Source organism: Rana temporaria, chromosome 4 (assembly GCF_905171775.1).
Source record: "Rana temporaria chromosome 4, aRanTem1.1, whole genome shotgun sequence".
Lineage (NCBI taxonomy): Eukaryota > Metazoa > Chordata > Amphibia > Anura > Ranidae > Rana > Rana temporaria.
Genome location: NC_053492.1, coordinates 111708421 through 111724489, shown reverse-complemented (window position 1 = coordinate 111724489; position 16069 = coordinate 111708421). Strand labels below are relative to the sequence as shown.

The window sequence follows — 16069 nt, the reverse complement described above, 5'->3', positions numbered from 1 at the left end:
AACATGTAACCTAAGAAAATGTAAAGCATCGCTTAGGATACCAAAAAAAATTGTGCTAACTTAACTAACTAACTGTTTTTCTAATGAATGAAACATTTTTTTTCCAAAAAAACATGTTTGAAAAATTGCTGCGCAAATACCGTGCTAGAGCTGCACAATTAATCGTTAAAAAAATTGTGATCTCGATTCAACCCCCCTGACGATCTCCAATGCAGAGTTTGCTGATTCTTTCATATAACAAGTGGAGAGACTTTCAGCTGTCAAAAGAAAATATCTGGGCAGTCTGCCAAGTTTTTAACAGGAAACATTGTAAGGCTGGGTTCACACTACGGTTTTCCCGTCCGTCAGCCGCATACGATTTATATGAAAAAACGTATGCGGCTGAAACGGACGGGAACGTATGGCACCGCACATATGTGCGTTTTCCATTAACATTAATGTTAAAGGAAAACGTATGCGGTTGCCATACTGTTTTAAAAACGACCGCAAAACCGTGGTTGAACACGGTTTTGCGTCCGTTTAAAAAACGTTTTGCCAGCAAATCGTACGCACCCGGATGCATCCGAGTGCATACGATTTGCAATGCATTGTCTATCTCTACGTTTTCCCGTCCGGGCCCGTACGTTTTCAATACTGAAATCGTATGCGGCTGACGGACGGGAAAACCGTAGTGTGAACCCAGCCTAACTGACACTTCCTTCTCAGATCAAAGGGATACACTTCTGTGTGTAAAGAACAAATCTGGGCAGTCTGCGAAGTTTGTAAACAAAATGAAACATTGTAACTAACTAACATTGTAACTAAATTTAAGTCCAACACTTGTTTCTTAAGTTAGAAAGCAATATTATTTGCTAGAAAATTACTTGGAACTGCCAAACATTATATATATTTTAGCAGAGACCCCGGGGAATACAATGGCTATTGCTGCAATATGTTATGTCACACTGCATTTTCCCACTTCAATGAATAATAAAAACCATAAAAACAAAACAGTGAAGTTAGCCCATTTTTTTTATTTTTTATTTTTTTATGTGAAAGATGATGTTACGTCCCAACAATCGTGAGAGAATCGTGATCTATCTTCTAAGCCAAAAAATTGCAATTCTCATTTTAGCCAGAATCGTGCAGCTCTGTACCCTGCAACATAAAAAGTGCAAAGACCACCATAGAGTAATTTTCTAGCAAAAAACAAATGATGATTTTTACATGTAGTAGAGAAGTGTCATAATTGGCCTGGGTGGCAAGGGGTTAATTACCATGAGTAATATACAAATAATTATTATAAGCACTGTGATCCTATCAGTCTGCTGTAGTGTGTCAGCTTGTATTTATATTGGCCGCTCTGAATGTAGCTTCTGACAGGCTGTGCAAGCAGGCCCGTATCTCCGGAACCATAAATGATAGCCGTCCCATATTTTAACCAGTTGTGGGGTAGCTCTTCCCATGCCTCCCCCCAAATGTAGGGTTTATGTGACCTCTGTTCATCGAGCTACAACCCCCCAAATTCGATCTTAGAAAAAAAATTCTTAAAAAAAAAAAAAACTCTATACATGTATAACAGAATATAAAGAGGACCTGTCATGGCTCTATACTTGTATAAAGGAGTATAAAGAGGACCTGTCATGGCTCTATACATGTATAAAGGAGTATAAAGAGGACCTGTCATGGCTCTATACATGTATAAAGGAGTACAAAAGGACCTGTCAGAGCTCTATACATGTGTATAGGAGTGTAAAAGGACGTGTCATGGCTCTATACATGTATATATCAATGTTCTGCCCACCCGCTCCTGTCACCACTAACAGCAGCGGCGCCGGGCTCCTCACAGGCAGTGGCGCCTGCCCGCTCACTTGCTGACTGCTCCCCCCCCTCTGCGAGTGTCCTCACAGGCAGCCCGGCACCGTGCTCCTCACATGCAGCGGAGCAGGCGGAATGGGCTGGCTGGCGGGTGTCAGTATGCTGCCCCCCTAAAAGTGCCGCCTGGTACCCATGGTACCACCCGCTCCCATTGATTAGACCAGTCTAGAGAAGTACCTGCTACATATGTATGGCTTACACTTTACTGTATTGCACTGCTGTATTACAGTAAATGAACAAGTGTTCAATGTTTATTGTACTGTACATTTGTTTTATACTTATGCAAACTTAAAAAAAAAGTCACTTTTAAAAAAAAAAAAATCCACCATAAGAAAGCCCAATCAGTCCGGAAAAAAACAGGGTATAATCCACCTGGATACACTATGTAGTAGCAATGATATGTACAGTTTTACTAACACACATCAAAGTTGCACAATTGGGCTTAGGCAGTAAGGTTTGTTTTGATCCTGGTCATGAAGGTGCCTTCCAGCCCACCTTGTCATGGGCCCTTTCACCTATCTGTTCAGGGCAGATCATAGGAGCATTGTTTTTTATTTAAACCTAGATAACTGGTTAAACAAGGATTGGTGAATTCTGCTTTTGTTTGCCCAGGGTCATGAATAACTGAACCTGCGGCAATTATGATGTTTAGAGTATGTAAAGCAGAAAGGCGGGAGTGAAATGGGAGTGAGCTTTTCTGAAGTTTCAGAGTAAGTAGACATGTGGACAGAAGACAGATCATTCTGGGGAAAAGAATGGTGACCTGGACGAAGGAGAAAAGTCTATGAAATTGAATTCTGACCATTCATTTTATTACAGATGATTATTGTAAATATCAACAAAGATGTCCAGGCAATGGTTGCACTGCAGGTAAGAAGAGAATGACTGACAGCAGTTGCTGTATGATTGTGACATTCAGTTTCAGTGTATTGGGTGAGAATTGTCAGTTGAGCAGTCAATGACTGATCATTTAGCACTGTAACCTTATGCCTGTATTGTATGCAGATTCTTCTTTAAAACTACCTGCAAGCTGGCATGTTAAGGTTAGAAATCAGGGTTGTCAGTGAAATAATTTTTTCGCCACAATTGCGTATTAATGGACTACTATACCTTAAGCATCTTGTCAGTGAAATACCTTTTTGAGTCACATGTTTTCATATTAATAGACTACTATACCTTAAGCATCTATGTAAATGAAGACAATGGGCTAGATTCACATAGATCAGCGGATCTTTAGATCCGCGTGATCTATGTGATTTAAGATCCGCTGCCGCAAGTTTGAGAGGCAAGTGGGTAATTCACAAAACACTTACCTCCAAACTTGCGGCGGCGGATCGTAAATCCCCCGGCGGAATTCAAATTCCGCGGCTAGGGGGAGTGTACTATTTAAATCAGGCGCGTCCCCGCGCCGATTTAAATGAGCATGCGCCGTCCGCGAATTTTCCCGGCGTGCATTGCTCCCACTGACGTCGCTATGACGTCAGTGGTTTCGGCGTGAGCGTAACTTGCGACGATCGGGTTTCAGAATCGGCGTACGCAAACGACGTAAAAAAAATAAAAATTGACGCGGGAACGACGGCTATACTTAACATTGGCTGCGCCTCATAGAAGCAGGGGTAAGTATACGCCGGGAAAACCGCTACGTAAACGTCGTAACAAACTGCGTCGGGCCCGCGTACGTTTGTGAATTGGCGTATCTCGCTGATTTACATATTTCTCAGCGTAAATCAGCGAGAACGCCCCCCGCGGCCATTTTTAAATTGCAGTTAAGATCCGACGGTGTAACACAGTTACACCTGTCGGATCTTAGGCATATCTATGCGGAACTGATTCTATGAATCAGGCGCATAGATACAACCAGCCTAAGTCAGAGATACAACGGCGTATCAGGAGATACACCGTCGTATCTCTATGTGAATCTAGCCCAGGGAGTTCAACTAGAAGACAGCAATTCACTTCTTTAGATTGTGTAGAAAGATGTAACAAAGTGACCAGGATGTTATAACATATTATGGCACTGTTATCTACGGATGAGCACTAGTACAGGTGTGCCCAACACATGTGGCCCCCGCGGAGCCCTCTGATGTGGCCCACGACCTCCTGCTCTGGGATGGAATAAAATAGAATAGAAAACTGTTATTAAAGTAAATTTTTTATTACTAAAATCACAGGCCCAGATTCTCAAAGACTTACGGCGGCGTATCTCCAGTACGCCGTCGTAAGTCAGAGTGGCCACCATCGTATCTATGCGCCTGATTCATAGAATCAGTTAGGCATAGATTTGGCCAAGATACGAGCGGCGTATATCTCCTACGCCGTCGTATCTTGGGGTGCATATTTACACTGGCCGCTAGGTGGCGCTTCCGTTGATTTCCGCATTGAATATGTAAATGAGCAAGATACGCCGATTCACAAACATACGTACGCCCGTCGCAATTAGTTACGCTGTTTACATAAGACATACGCCGGCGTAAAGATAAAGCTGGTCTCTAGGTGGCGCAGCCCATGCAAGGTATGGACGTCGGAACAAGTGTATCTTTTTACGTCGTTTACGTAAGTCGTACGTGAATGGGGCTGTGCGTAGGTTACGTTCACGTCACAGGCATTGAGCCGGCGTATCTTTGGGCGCAAATACGACGTGATACTGAGCATGTGCGCGCATGCGCCGTTCGTTCGACCATGCATCTACATGGGGTCACGCTTAATTTAAATACAACACACCCACATCCTGCCTACTTTGAATTACGCTAGCTTACGCCGGCCGATTTACGCTACGCCGCCATAACTTAGGACGCAAGTGCTTTGTGAATACAGCACTTGCCTCTCTAAGTAGCGGCGGTGTAGCGTAAATAAGATACGCTACGCCCGCACAACGTAAAGCCGCCCTACGTGAATCTAGGCCACAGTGTATATATGGGCATATCTGTTCTGCAGGGGTTACTGGGCTGCTTTCAAACGTAACCCACAAGTGCAGAGAAGTGGACCTGTGGATTACCTGCACTGAGCCATAGACTTCTAATAGCCTGTGAGTTTGGTGTGCTGAGAGTAGAGTGCGCTCTATTGAGCCGATTGAACTGCCATCCACCCACTCCACTCATTGTGGCCGGCGACTGGTTACCAAGTCGCTTAAGTGGCCCTTGCTCTTCAAAATGTTGGGCACCCCTGCACTAGGGCTATCCTAAAATTTATTAAACAACATTTTCAAATACAAAATCTAAATTCTGAGTTTCAAAGTCTTTTAACCTAAGCTTTCTGACTTTTAATCTTTTGTAATACAATTTAGGATGGTCCCAGGGCTCCTCTGTATTTGTATTTAGGATGGACCCAGGGTTCTTGTGTATTTATCTTCCATTTTAGTTGTCCCCATACAGTTTGAATGACAGTCATATGCCCCAATGCTCCCAGCAGAGTTGGGAAGGAGTTTTCCACTGCTAAATGCTAGTTTTCCTAATTAAACACAACCTGATCAAGTGAGTGCATTCATATTTACTTCTACTTACCAAACCAAATAGCCCTTGCCTATTTTTTTTTATATATTTCCACTAAAAAACCTGATGCTGATCTGGAGATCTTTGAAAGAAAGCTCTAACAGTTAGTTAAGTTTATTAAAATGTTTAAAGTTACAATTGTCACATGTAGCAACCATGTATACCTGCTCTACCTTAGCAGAACATGGGAATCAAGGAAACACTGGTGCTGGGTCGCCTTCACTCACAAATTACTGTAACATATTTTTAAGTCACACACACAATAAACTCCCATTCTTTCACTTCGGATCCAAAAGCCACTGAAACCCTGTGAGCTCTTTCACTTTTAGCACTCGGTATTTTCCTCAAGCGTCACCCCCGCTTCCCTGCTGGGTCCCTGGCTTGGCACTCACAGATACTCTTCAGGCGTCACCCCTGCTGGCCCGCTAGGTCCCTGGCTTGGCACCCACTGATGCTCCGCAAGCGTCACCTCTGAGGTCCCGCTGGGTCCCTGGCTTGGCACTTGCTGAAGTTTTCCCACTTCTTCACCATTCCCGGTTGGTGAGAAGACTGCTCAGGTACTGGCTTCCGCTTACTCACAGTGGTCTGGGTGGATGGTCCCTTAGTGGCGACAGCTTCCTCCTCTACCCCTGACCACAGCTGGTTCTACCTCTGAACCGCTACTTCTGGTTGGACTACAAGCCAATAGTCCCAACCCTACGCTGCTCTCCTGCTTCTGGAAAGGCCCTCAGACAGTCTAGCAGCCAGAAGTCACCGGGATAGGCCTCAGGCTTACGGCCTAGCAGCCCGGGGCAGCATAACACATGTCCACCCAGACAGCCTTCCAGGTGGCATAGAACCCCGATCACCTGACTCCACCCAAATAAATAGGCTCTCCCAGCAGGCCAAGGGACTTAAAGAAACCCCTGCCAATTGGCTGAGACACCCCATTCATTCATAATCTGTCCTTGCTATGCCCTTGTCTTATCCAATGTCACCAGCTACCATGCCACCTAGTGACGGAAGAAAGAAGTGCAGCAATTTCAGAATTAGGGGGAAATCAATTGATCTCCTAACAATTGGCCAAGGCAACTATTGCCTGGCAACTAAATTTGATAGCAACCCTGACTAAACATCAGGGTGCTACATACATTTAAAATTGTTATGAGTCTAACATGTAATACTTTGTCTTGTCATATACCTTGTTATCCAGTTCCCGTCAGCTCTTTTCAACCTATAACTCTCTGCTTCGCCCCCCACCCCCTCTACCCACTTACTCACTCACTGCCCAAGAGATTGCCAATCACTTCAAAGACAAGATTGATGCAATATATGAGGACACCTCCACTACGCGTACATCTTCCCCACTCAACATACCTTGCCTAACAGCACAGTCGACACTCTCCTCTTTTGAACTGGCTACTACTGAAGAGGTTACAAATCTTTTCTCAGATGCCCACCTAACCAAATGTCCCCTGGATCCTGTTCCCTCACAAATACTTCAGTCACCCTCTTCTTCTATCCTATGCTCCCTCACTTACATCTTCAATCTCTCCCGTTCTAGCGCTCCCCCCCCCCCCCCCAAAACATGCGCATATCACTCCCATACTTAAAAAGCCTTCACTAGACCCCACCAACCTGAACAACTTAAGACCCATCTCATTGCTCCCATTCACCTCTAAACTTTTAGAACGCTTAGTCTACAACCATCTTAACTCCTACCTCAGTGCAAATAACCTCCTTAAACCCTTACAGTCTGGCTTTCACTCGCAGCATTGCACATAAACTGTCTTACTAAAACTCACTAACGATTTACTAACTGCTAAAACCAACGGCCACTACTCCATACTCTTACTGCTTGACCACTCTGCGGCCTTTGATACCGTTGACCACCCGCTCCTTCTCAATAAATTCTGTTCCCTTGGCCTCCAAGATTCTGCTCTATCCCGGTTTTCCTCCTACCTACCACAGCGCTCCTTCAGTGTTACCTACAACTTTCTCCTCCTCTCCATTGCCCCTTTCTGCGGGTGTCCCCCAAGGCTCTGTTCTTGGACCCCTTCTCTTCTCTATCTACACCTCCTCCGTTGGTCACTTGATAACCGCCCATGGCTTCCAATACCATCTATACGCCAATGACACCTAAATATATCTGTCTACCCCTCACCTCACTCCTTCAGTGCCCTCCGGCATTACTAACTTACTAACTGACATATCAGCATGGATGTCACACCACTTCCTTAAAATAAATCTCTCTAAAACTGAGCTGATAATATTCCCCACCTCCATGACTTTTCTATCAAAATAAATAATGCCTAATGCCAATAATTCTATTAAACTATCAATCCCTTCCCTCGTGCCAGGGTGCTAGGTGCAATCCTAGATTCTGACTTGGTCTTTCAGCCCCAAATCCAATAGTTGTCAAAAGCTTGTAGACTTCACATCCATAACATCTCTAAAATACGCCCCTTTTTATCTAATGAAACCACCAAGTTACTCATTCACTTCCTTCTTATCTCTTGCCTTGACTATTGCAACTCCTTTCTCATTGGCCTACCTCTACATAGGCTATCCCCTCTTCAGTCTATCATGAATGCTGCCGCCAGACTTATCCACCTTACTAACCTCTCAGTGTCTGCTACCACTCTCTGCCAATCCCTGCACTGGCTCCCGATAGCCAAGTAAATTAAATTCAAAATACTAACCACAACTCTGCCCCGAGCTACATCACCAATCTTGTCTTCAAATATCACCCAACCTGTCCTCTCCGCTCCTCTCAAGATCTCCTACTCTCAAACTCTCTTGTCTCCTCCTCCCATGCTTGTCTCTAGGATTTCTCCAGAGCATTTTCCATACTCTGGAACTCTCTACCTCAACCTGTCTGGCTATCTCCTACTCTAGCTGCCTTCAGGCAATCCCAAAAAACTCACCTCTTCAGGGAAGCCTATCACACCTCCAATTAATGTTTTACATGTTCCATCAGCTCATTCCCCACAGTTACAACCCTTTTGTACCACCTTCCCCATCCTATTAGATTGTAAGCTCTTCTTAATCGTTTTGTATTTTATTGTATTGTAACTGTATTGTCTCCCTTTTATATTGTAAAGTGCTGCATAAACTTTTGGCGCTATATAAATCCTGTATAATAATAATACTGCATGGGCAGGGAGGTAGGGGTGAATATCGCATTGACTATTTTAGTCATGTGTACAATTTAAGGTTTTGATGTTAAGGTTTGCAAACAACAGCCTTTTTTTTTATCTAAAGTCTAGATTACTGGATTATGGATGGTCTGGCTCTTTCTCCCCCCCTCCCTTCTTCTTTCTGAATGTAAAGTTACTTACTGTTCATTTCTAAATGATTATCTAAAACCGATAAGTGAGCTGGTAATGTTATTCAGCAATCAATGTAGATGGGATGCAGAATGTTCACACAATTTTGTTAAAGCTCAGTTCTCTGTAAGGCACTGTGACCAGAATACCCTTTCAAGAAAACTTTGCAATAAAAAAATTAAAAAAAAAAAAAAAAGGGATATTAAGCTCACACATATTGCAATACATGTTTAGCACCCTCTAGTTGTACAAGGATGTGTATATCGTTTTTTTGTAGTGTAGGTAAATTTCCAGGCTTGGCTGGAAGCCAAGCCTGTGTGTTTGTTTTTCTTTTGGGTCAGGGTTTCATAGACTCAGGGAGAGCTGGGTGACTCACAGGCCCCATCACTGAGACCTCCCACTTATTTCTAGAATATGCTAGAATCTTCTGGGGAGGAGAGGTGGAGCTGTCTGGATAATTCTGAGGGACCTGACCAATCCTCAACTAGGATTGGCAGGGAACAGGCCTCCTTAAATACTCAGGGTCAGCCCAGCTGGGGAGAAGTTGGTATCGGGTGGAAGATGGAGATGAAGTGTTAGGCTGTCATGGCCTTTGAGTGAGCTCCCCAGTCTGGAGAGGGGGGGGGGGGGTTGGCCTTAGGCCTGGGCTCGGGTGCAAACGGGACCCTCTTACAACCTACAGAGGTGTCCTGACCAGGAGGCGCAGGAGGAGCAAGAGAGGACAGTGGGAGAACACTGCCTGGCAGCTCTTCAGGAGTTCCACAGAGGCAGCCAGGAGGTCTGGTGAGTGTTTACACAGTCAGGAGGACTGAGGAGGCATGCCTGAGATGACTGGGAGAGTGCAGTCTGGGATAGGTGCAGAGCCAGTGGAGTGGACTGTGGTGGCATGGGCAGTTTAGAGAGGCAGCTGCAGCCAGGAGGGCTGGCATGGCCTGAAGATGTGGTGCTGAGAGCAGTAGCCACATGGACAGCTAGCACTAGAACTACCTACATTTTTGCTACACCACAGGGGCCCACGGTCCCTGCCTGCAAAGGGCATTTGCTAAGACCTGGAGTCAGGCCTAAAACATAGTACTAGCTGGTTCTGGGAGTGAGATCATGAATCAAATGAGCTGCTGAAGAGTAAATTCGGTAATCAAGTGATGTGCTGGAGCTGGAAGTGAAGAGGTGTATATACAGAGGCTGTATATAGTTGAAGTCCCAATTCTTTATCTTTTTCTTTAATCAAGTGGGCATCCCATATCTCCCTTATCCCCATCCAAGTTTAATTCCTCCAATAAAACATAAAAACAAAGTACAAGGACTGCTTCTTGACTGCTGAGTGTCTGAAGATTGTGTGCCTGGCTGTGCAGAGTGAGAAACAAACCACAACTACCAACAGCCCCTATGGGGGTACCGCTACACATATTTAAGCTGTGTCAATGTGATCCCTCTTTAGCCAGTCCTACTCTGCTTTGCCACTGCAAATGCTACTGTGGACACAATGCCAACCTGGGGCAAACAGACACAAAATGGGGGAGAGCTACTCAGTTTTAGGTCTGGCCACTGACCTAAAATACAATAGAAACAAGATATACCTGTGCTCAGATCCATATTATCCTTATAACCCTCTCCCTTATAACCCAAGGGAGAGGGTTCATCCAGTAGTTTTAGTGTTAACATGTGCCCACACCTCTTTAGCACCTGGTAGATTATATACATGTACAAGCCATTGGGATCTGAGCACAGGTATATCTTGTTTCTATTGTATTGCAGGTCAGTGGCCAGACCTTGTAGCTCTCCTCCATTTTGTTTCTGTTTTACCTTGGTTGGCTTTATGTCCACAGTAGCATTTGCAGTGGCAAAGCAGAGTAGGACTGGCTAAAGAGGGATTACTTTGACATACTTGGCCAGCTTAAACATGTATTGCAAAATTTGTGAACTAAATATCCCTATTTTTTTTATTATTATTTTTTTTTTGCAAAGTTTGCTTGAAAGGGTATAGCAGTACACAGAGAGGTTTATACAGTATTTTTACACCTCTTTAGCACCTGGTAGAATATATGCATGGACAAGCTGGGATCTGAGCACAGGTTTTTCTTGTTTCTACAGATTTCAAGAGAAATTGCAGAGTCAACAGCAGTGTAGTTCCTGAAGTATCTTCTTTGTAACTTTTTTTCTTTTCGTCATGTGTCACCAGTTATACTTAAGCATTTTTTAATGTGATTAATGGCTGTCAGGATCTTCTTTGTTACTGATATATCCTTCACATCAGGCTTTCTATATGTAAGAGACAGCAAGGAGCTTGTATTGGCACATCTGGAAATATCTTCAATACATCATAAGCAGGCATTCTCAGACAAACAAATTACATATTGGGGTGAACTATAGCATTTCTTCCGCGACAAAATTAAAAAAATTGGCAGGTGGGCTGTGCCCCAATGTACTTGTCCTTTAGCAACAATTTCTTATGTCCCTCACGGGTTCTAATGATGATGTACAGTGCCTTAAAAAAGTATTCATATCGCTTGAAATTTTCCACTTTTTGTCATGTTACAACCAAAACCATAAATGTATTTGATTGTGATAAATGATTTTCCAAATTTTTACAACTAAATATGTGAAATGTGTGGCGTGTATTTGTATTCTTGCAATTCTCAAAGAGACTCATTTCAGAGCAGACAAGAATCCCAGACTATCCAACAAATACTTTCCGACGGCCTACCATATTCTGTCCTCAACCTCTAAATCTAAAGGGACGAGTATCCTCATATCCAAATCCCATGGATTTGGATTCATATCCTTCCATGGCAACTCCTTGATGAGCATCATGATCAGGAGGGCAGATTCCGGCTTCTGAAAGGGAAAATGTATTCTCAGACCTTCACTCTTGCGAAAATGTATCTCCTAAATTCCAATCCACTCCCAACCCTCGAGACATTTTTGTCCACCCTTGACCCTTTTCTCAAGCGAATCCTTGTCTTAGGAGGGGACTTTAACTTGACCTTGGACCCACACAGAGATTCTTCTTCAAACTTATCCTCTCGACCCAGGGGAGCCTGACTTCACCGTAAAAACCTTTTGCACTCCCATCAATTGATCAATATATGGAGAATAATTCCTTTTTTCTAAAACATTTGGTGATATCTCTGGTTACCAAGACAGATATTGGCCATATAACACTCTCTGACCATGCCCCAAGCACTCTGGAGCTTGCTCTCTCCCAGGCTTCTCCCAAGACTTATACGTGGTGACTCAATGAGGTGCTCTTGTATGATCCGGAAATTGCGGCAGATATCTGTAAGGAAATTACCTTATGTAGTCTCTGTGGAAAATCCACTCTTTGTGTGGTCTAAACACAAATGCTATATTAGAGGAATCATACTTAAACATGGTCATGCAGCCAAGAAACGTTGCAACAAAACCTTGTCTGACTTTACCCATTTAACTACTTATCCGTTGATTGGCCCCACTTTAACAGGACTGGACAGGTTTTTCCGACTATCTTCACTAAGCAGTTTCCCATCCTCAATGACTCAGATTGTAGGGTACCCTGGGTTTGTACCAAGTCTCACCAATCCAGCTTTTCTTTCTCAAAGCTCGCAGTGACTTCTGAGGGCCTCGCAGCTTTTGCGATCGTCTTGTTAGATATCTTCAGAAAGAGGAAACAAAGAAAACAGGCGCCACTTAGGTAAAACTGTATAATTTTAATAAACAAGGTGGCGCGATGACGTCATTGAGTTGGCATTGCGTAGCCAGGTGAATCAAGTGGTAAGTGTATGCCACTTCCACTTGAGACTCCTGAGATGTACGTTTCGCTTTATCGAGGACTCTGACAAAATCTCTATGGTCAATGCAATGGTTGGTAGTCGACTTGATTATTGCAATGCCCTGTATATGGGTGTGTCTAAGAACATCTTGCACAAGCTTCAGCTGGTGCAGAATGCGGCTGCCAGGTTACTCACGGGCGTGGGCCGGTACGATCACATCACTCCATCCCTACAAGCCTCACACTGGCTGCCCGTGGCACAACAGGCTCAGTTTAAGATGGGGTGTCTTGTGCATAAGGCCATCCATGGTTTTGGACCGGGCTATCTCAGAGAAAAATTCATCAGACATGTGCCTACTAGATCGCTGCGGTCTGAGAATTTGGCTTTGTTGAACATCCCCAAATTTGCTAAAAACAAATGTGGTGGGAGGACCCTGGAAGTTCAAGGAGCTCAGTTCTGGAACTCCTTGCCCCTTCATATAAGACTGGAAAATGATCTCCTAAAGTTTAGGAGATTGTTAAAAACATGGCTATATATCCAGGCTTTCGGGGTGACTTAAATATTAAGTATTCTGATAGCTCAAAAATTTTATATATTTAGCTTTGTATGTTTTATATTTTTTATTCGCTGATTGTTATTGTTTTATTGTCACTTGTTTGGTCGATGTAGTTTTTGCCCCTTTTCTGTTCTGTTTTTATCCCGCCAGCGCATCGAGGCACGTGTGTAAGACTGCTCTGTGTTTTATAAGCATTTTAATAAATAAATAAATAAATAAATGGGATGTGTTTCAGAGCATGCGTAGTGGTGAGGTGGAAGCACTGCGCGCTCCTTTGTCAAGTTTGTCCGTGATGCTATGAGTGTGTCTTGATGCAGCCTAAAGGACTAGTTAGAGTGGTGGTTTCGTTAAAAGGGTGTCAGACCATTTATCACTGAATGTGTACAGTAGTCTAAGTGGCTAAGTTTCTTCTCTACACCAACCGATATGTATCAAATGGTATGAAGATATAACATAATTTGTGGTACTGTCAGCCATTGTAGCCACAAGAAGAGTTAAAGCGGAGGTTCACCCAAATAACATCTATATAAGACCAACTTCTTTATACTTCTAACATGTACAGTATGCACTTTATTTATTTTTTTAGGCTGTACATACCTTATTATCGCTATTTTCAATCCAGCTTCCGGGTACTCACTCCCGTGGGAGTAGGCGTTTCTATGCTGTGCCGCAATGTAATCTGGGAGTTGGCCCAGATGATTGATGTCCTTCAGAAAAAGTTCCCCCCGGCGGATAAGGCCCCGCCCCCCGTATTGCGTAGGTGCGTCACGGCTCCTAGTCAGTGCGCAGGCGCCGTGTAGAGCTAACTCGCAGCTCTACATGTTCGGCTACTTTCGGAAACTCTGTGACTCTCGTGACGTGCCTACGCAATACGTGGGGCGTGGGGCCTTATCCGCCGGGGGGAACTTTTTCTGAAGGACATCAATCATCTGGGCGAACTCCCAGATTACATTGTGGCACAGCATAGAAATGCCTACTCCCGCGGGAGTGAGTACCCGGAAGCCGGATAGAAAATAGCGATAATAAGGTATGTACAGCCTAAAAAAAAAAGAAAAGTGCATACTGTACATGTTAGAAGTATAAAGAAGTTGGTCTTATATAGATGTTATTTGGGTGAACCTCCGCTTTAAGAAGTGAATGTTATTTGGTTTATAGCAAGTGTATACAGTAGATGCAGACTGTATCTTATTCTCATTATGTCACAGGCCTGTGTTATCTGAATTATGTTTTATTTTTTTCACAATTACCAAGTAGTTTCTTTCATAAATGCGTCTGAAGAAGGAACAATCCATATTTACCATAAAACCAATCAGAATCTCAGATTCGCCCACTCATACTGGATGAATGGGGCAAGGTGACCAGGACTCTTTCTGTTCCAGGCAATTTCATATATGAAGTCCATAATTATTTCATTATTACTATTATTATTATACAGAATTTATATAGTGCCAACAGTTTGAACAGTGCTTCACAAAATAAAGGCAGACATTACAGTTACATTACAATTTGGTACAAGAGGAATCAGAGGGCCCTGCTCGTTAGAGCTTACAATCTAGAAGGGAGGGTCAATTGATACAAAAGGTAATAGCTATGGGGATGAGCTGATGGAGAAAGTAAAACAGTGTATTAGGTAGAAGCAGCATAGGTTTCTTTAAAGTGGTTGTAAACCCCACTTTATGACTTTTACCTACAGGTAAGCCTATAATAAGGCTTACCTGTAGGTATAAAGAATATCTCCTAAACCTGTACGGTTTTGGAGATATTCCCCCCGCAATGCGCCGCTGATTGCAGCGGCGCATGCGCAGCGGGGATCCTCGGCTAAAGGACCGGCAGCCGCCGCACCTTGCTGAATTGAAGTCTCCCGCGCGCATGCGCGGGAGTGACGTCATCGCCGCTCCAGCCAATCACAGCGCTGGAGCGGCGATACCCGGAAGACACGCCGAGTCAAGATGACATCTCGCTCGGCGTGGACCAGGTAAGTTCCTCTCACCTCGTTCCGAGGTAAGTATTTCATAATGAGCTAATATGCGGTGCATACTAGCTCATTATGGCTTTGCCTTTCAGGTGAACAAAAAAAATAAAAAATAATCGCGGGTTTACAACCGCTTTAAAGAGAAGGGTTTTCAGGGATCGTCTAAATATGGATAGATTAGGGGACAGTTGGACGGATTGGGGTATGGAGTTCCAAAGGATGGAAGAAGCTCTGGAGAAATCCTGTAGGTGAGCATGGGAGGAGGTGACAAGGGAGCTAGAGAGCAGGAGGTCTTGGGAGGACCGAAGAGAGCAGCTTGGTTGGTATTTTGGGACTAGGTTAGTGATGTAGCTGGGGACAGAGTTGTGGACGGCTTTGTAAATTATTGTTAGTATTTTGAATTTTATTCGTTGGGTGAGCGGAAACCAGCGCAGGGATTGGCAGAGAGGGGAGGAGCACACTGAACAGTGTAAGGTGGATGAGTCTTGCAGCAGCATTCATTATGGACTGAAGGGGGGATAGTCTATGTAAAGGTAATCCAATGAGGAGTGAGTTGCCGTAGTTGAGACAAGAGATAACCAGGGAGTGAATTAGAAGCTTGGTGGTGTCATTGGTTAAAAAGGGGCGTATTCTAGAGATGTTGTGGAGGCTAATCTCAGGTGTTTAATACATTTGGAACTACACCTTTTTACAATTTCAAATATTTACAGCCATATATAATGCCCCTAAAACTTAATTAATTAATTAATTAATTAATCAATCACTTAATTAATCAGTTGACCTTGCATTTTCTTGGGCTTAGCAATATTACACTAACTGATCTTTGAATTTCCTCAAGCCTCGTACACACAACCGGTTTTCCCGTCGGGAAAACTGCCATGAGAGCTTTTGGCTGAGAAAACCGGCCGTGCGTATGCTCCATCGCAGTTTTCCCGACAGGAAAACTGCCGGAAAAAAAGAGAACCAGTTCTCTTTTTTCCCGCCGGGATTCCCAGCGGTTTGTAACCCAGCAGTTTTCCTAGAGAAACACTGCAATGGAGCATACACACTGACCAAAGCTCTCATGGCAGTTTTCCTGTCAGGAAACCCGGTCGTGTGTAGGGGAAAAAATTTACCGAGCAGGTTCTCGGTTTTTTCCC

At 43.8% G+C, this 16069-nt stretch overlaps 1 protein-coding gene across 1 annotated transcript in view; it reads left to right on the top strand.

The window, feature by feature from the left end:
- The first annotated feature begins 2561 nt into the window (after positions 1-2561).
- Positions 2562-16069, top strand: part of LOC120936444 (galactose-3-O-sulfotransferase 2-like) — a 46906-nt gene continuing 33398 nt past the window's right edge. The window contains exon 1 of the mRNA XM_040348779.1: positions 2562-2727. Within this exon, the coding sequence (XP_040204713.1) occupies positions 2702-2727 (26 nt within the window). The 5' untranslated portion in view covers positions 2562-2701. The remainder of the gene's footprint in view (positions 2728-16069) is intronic.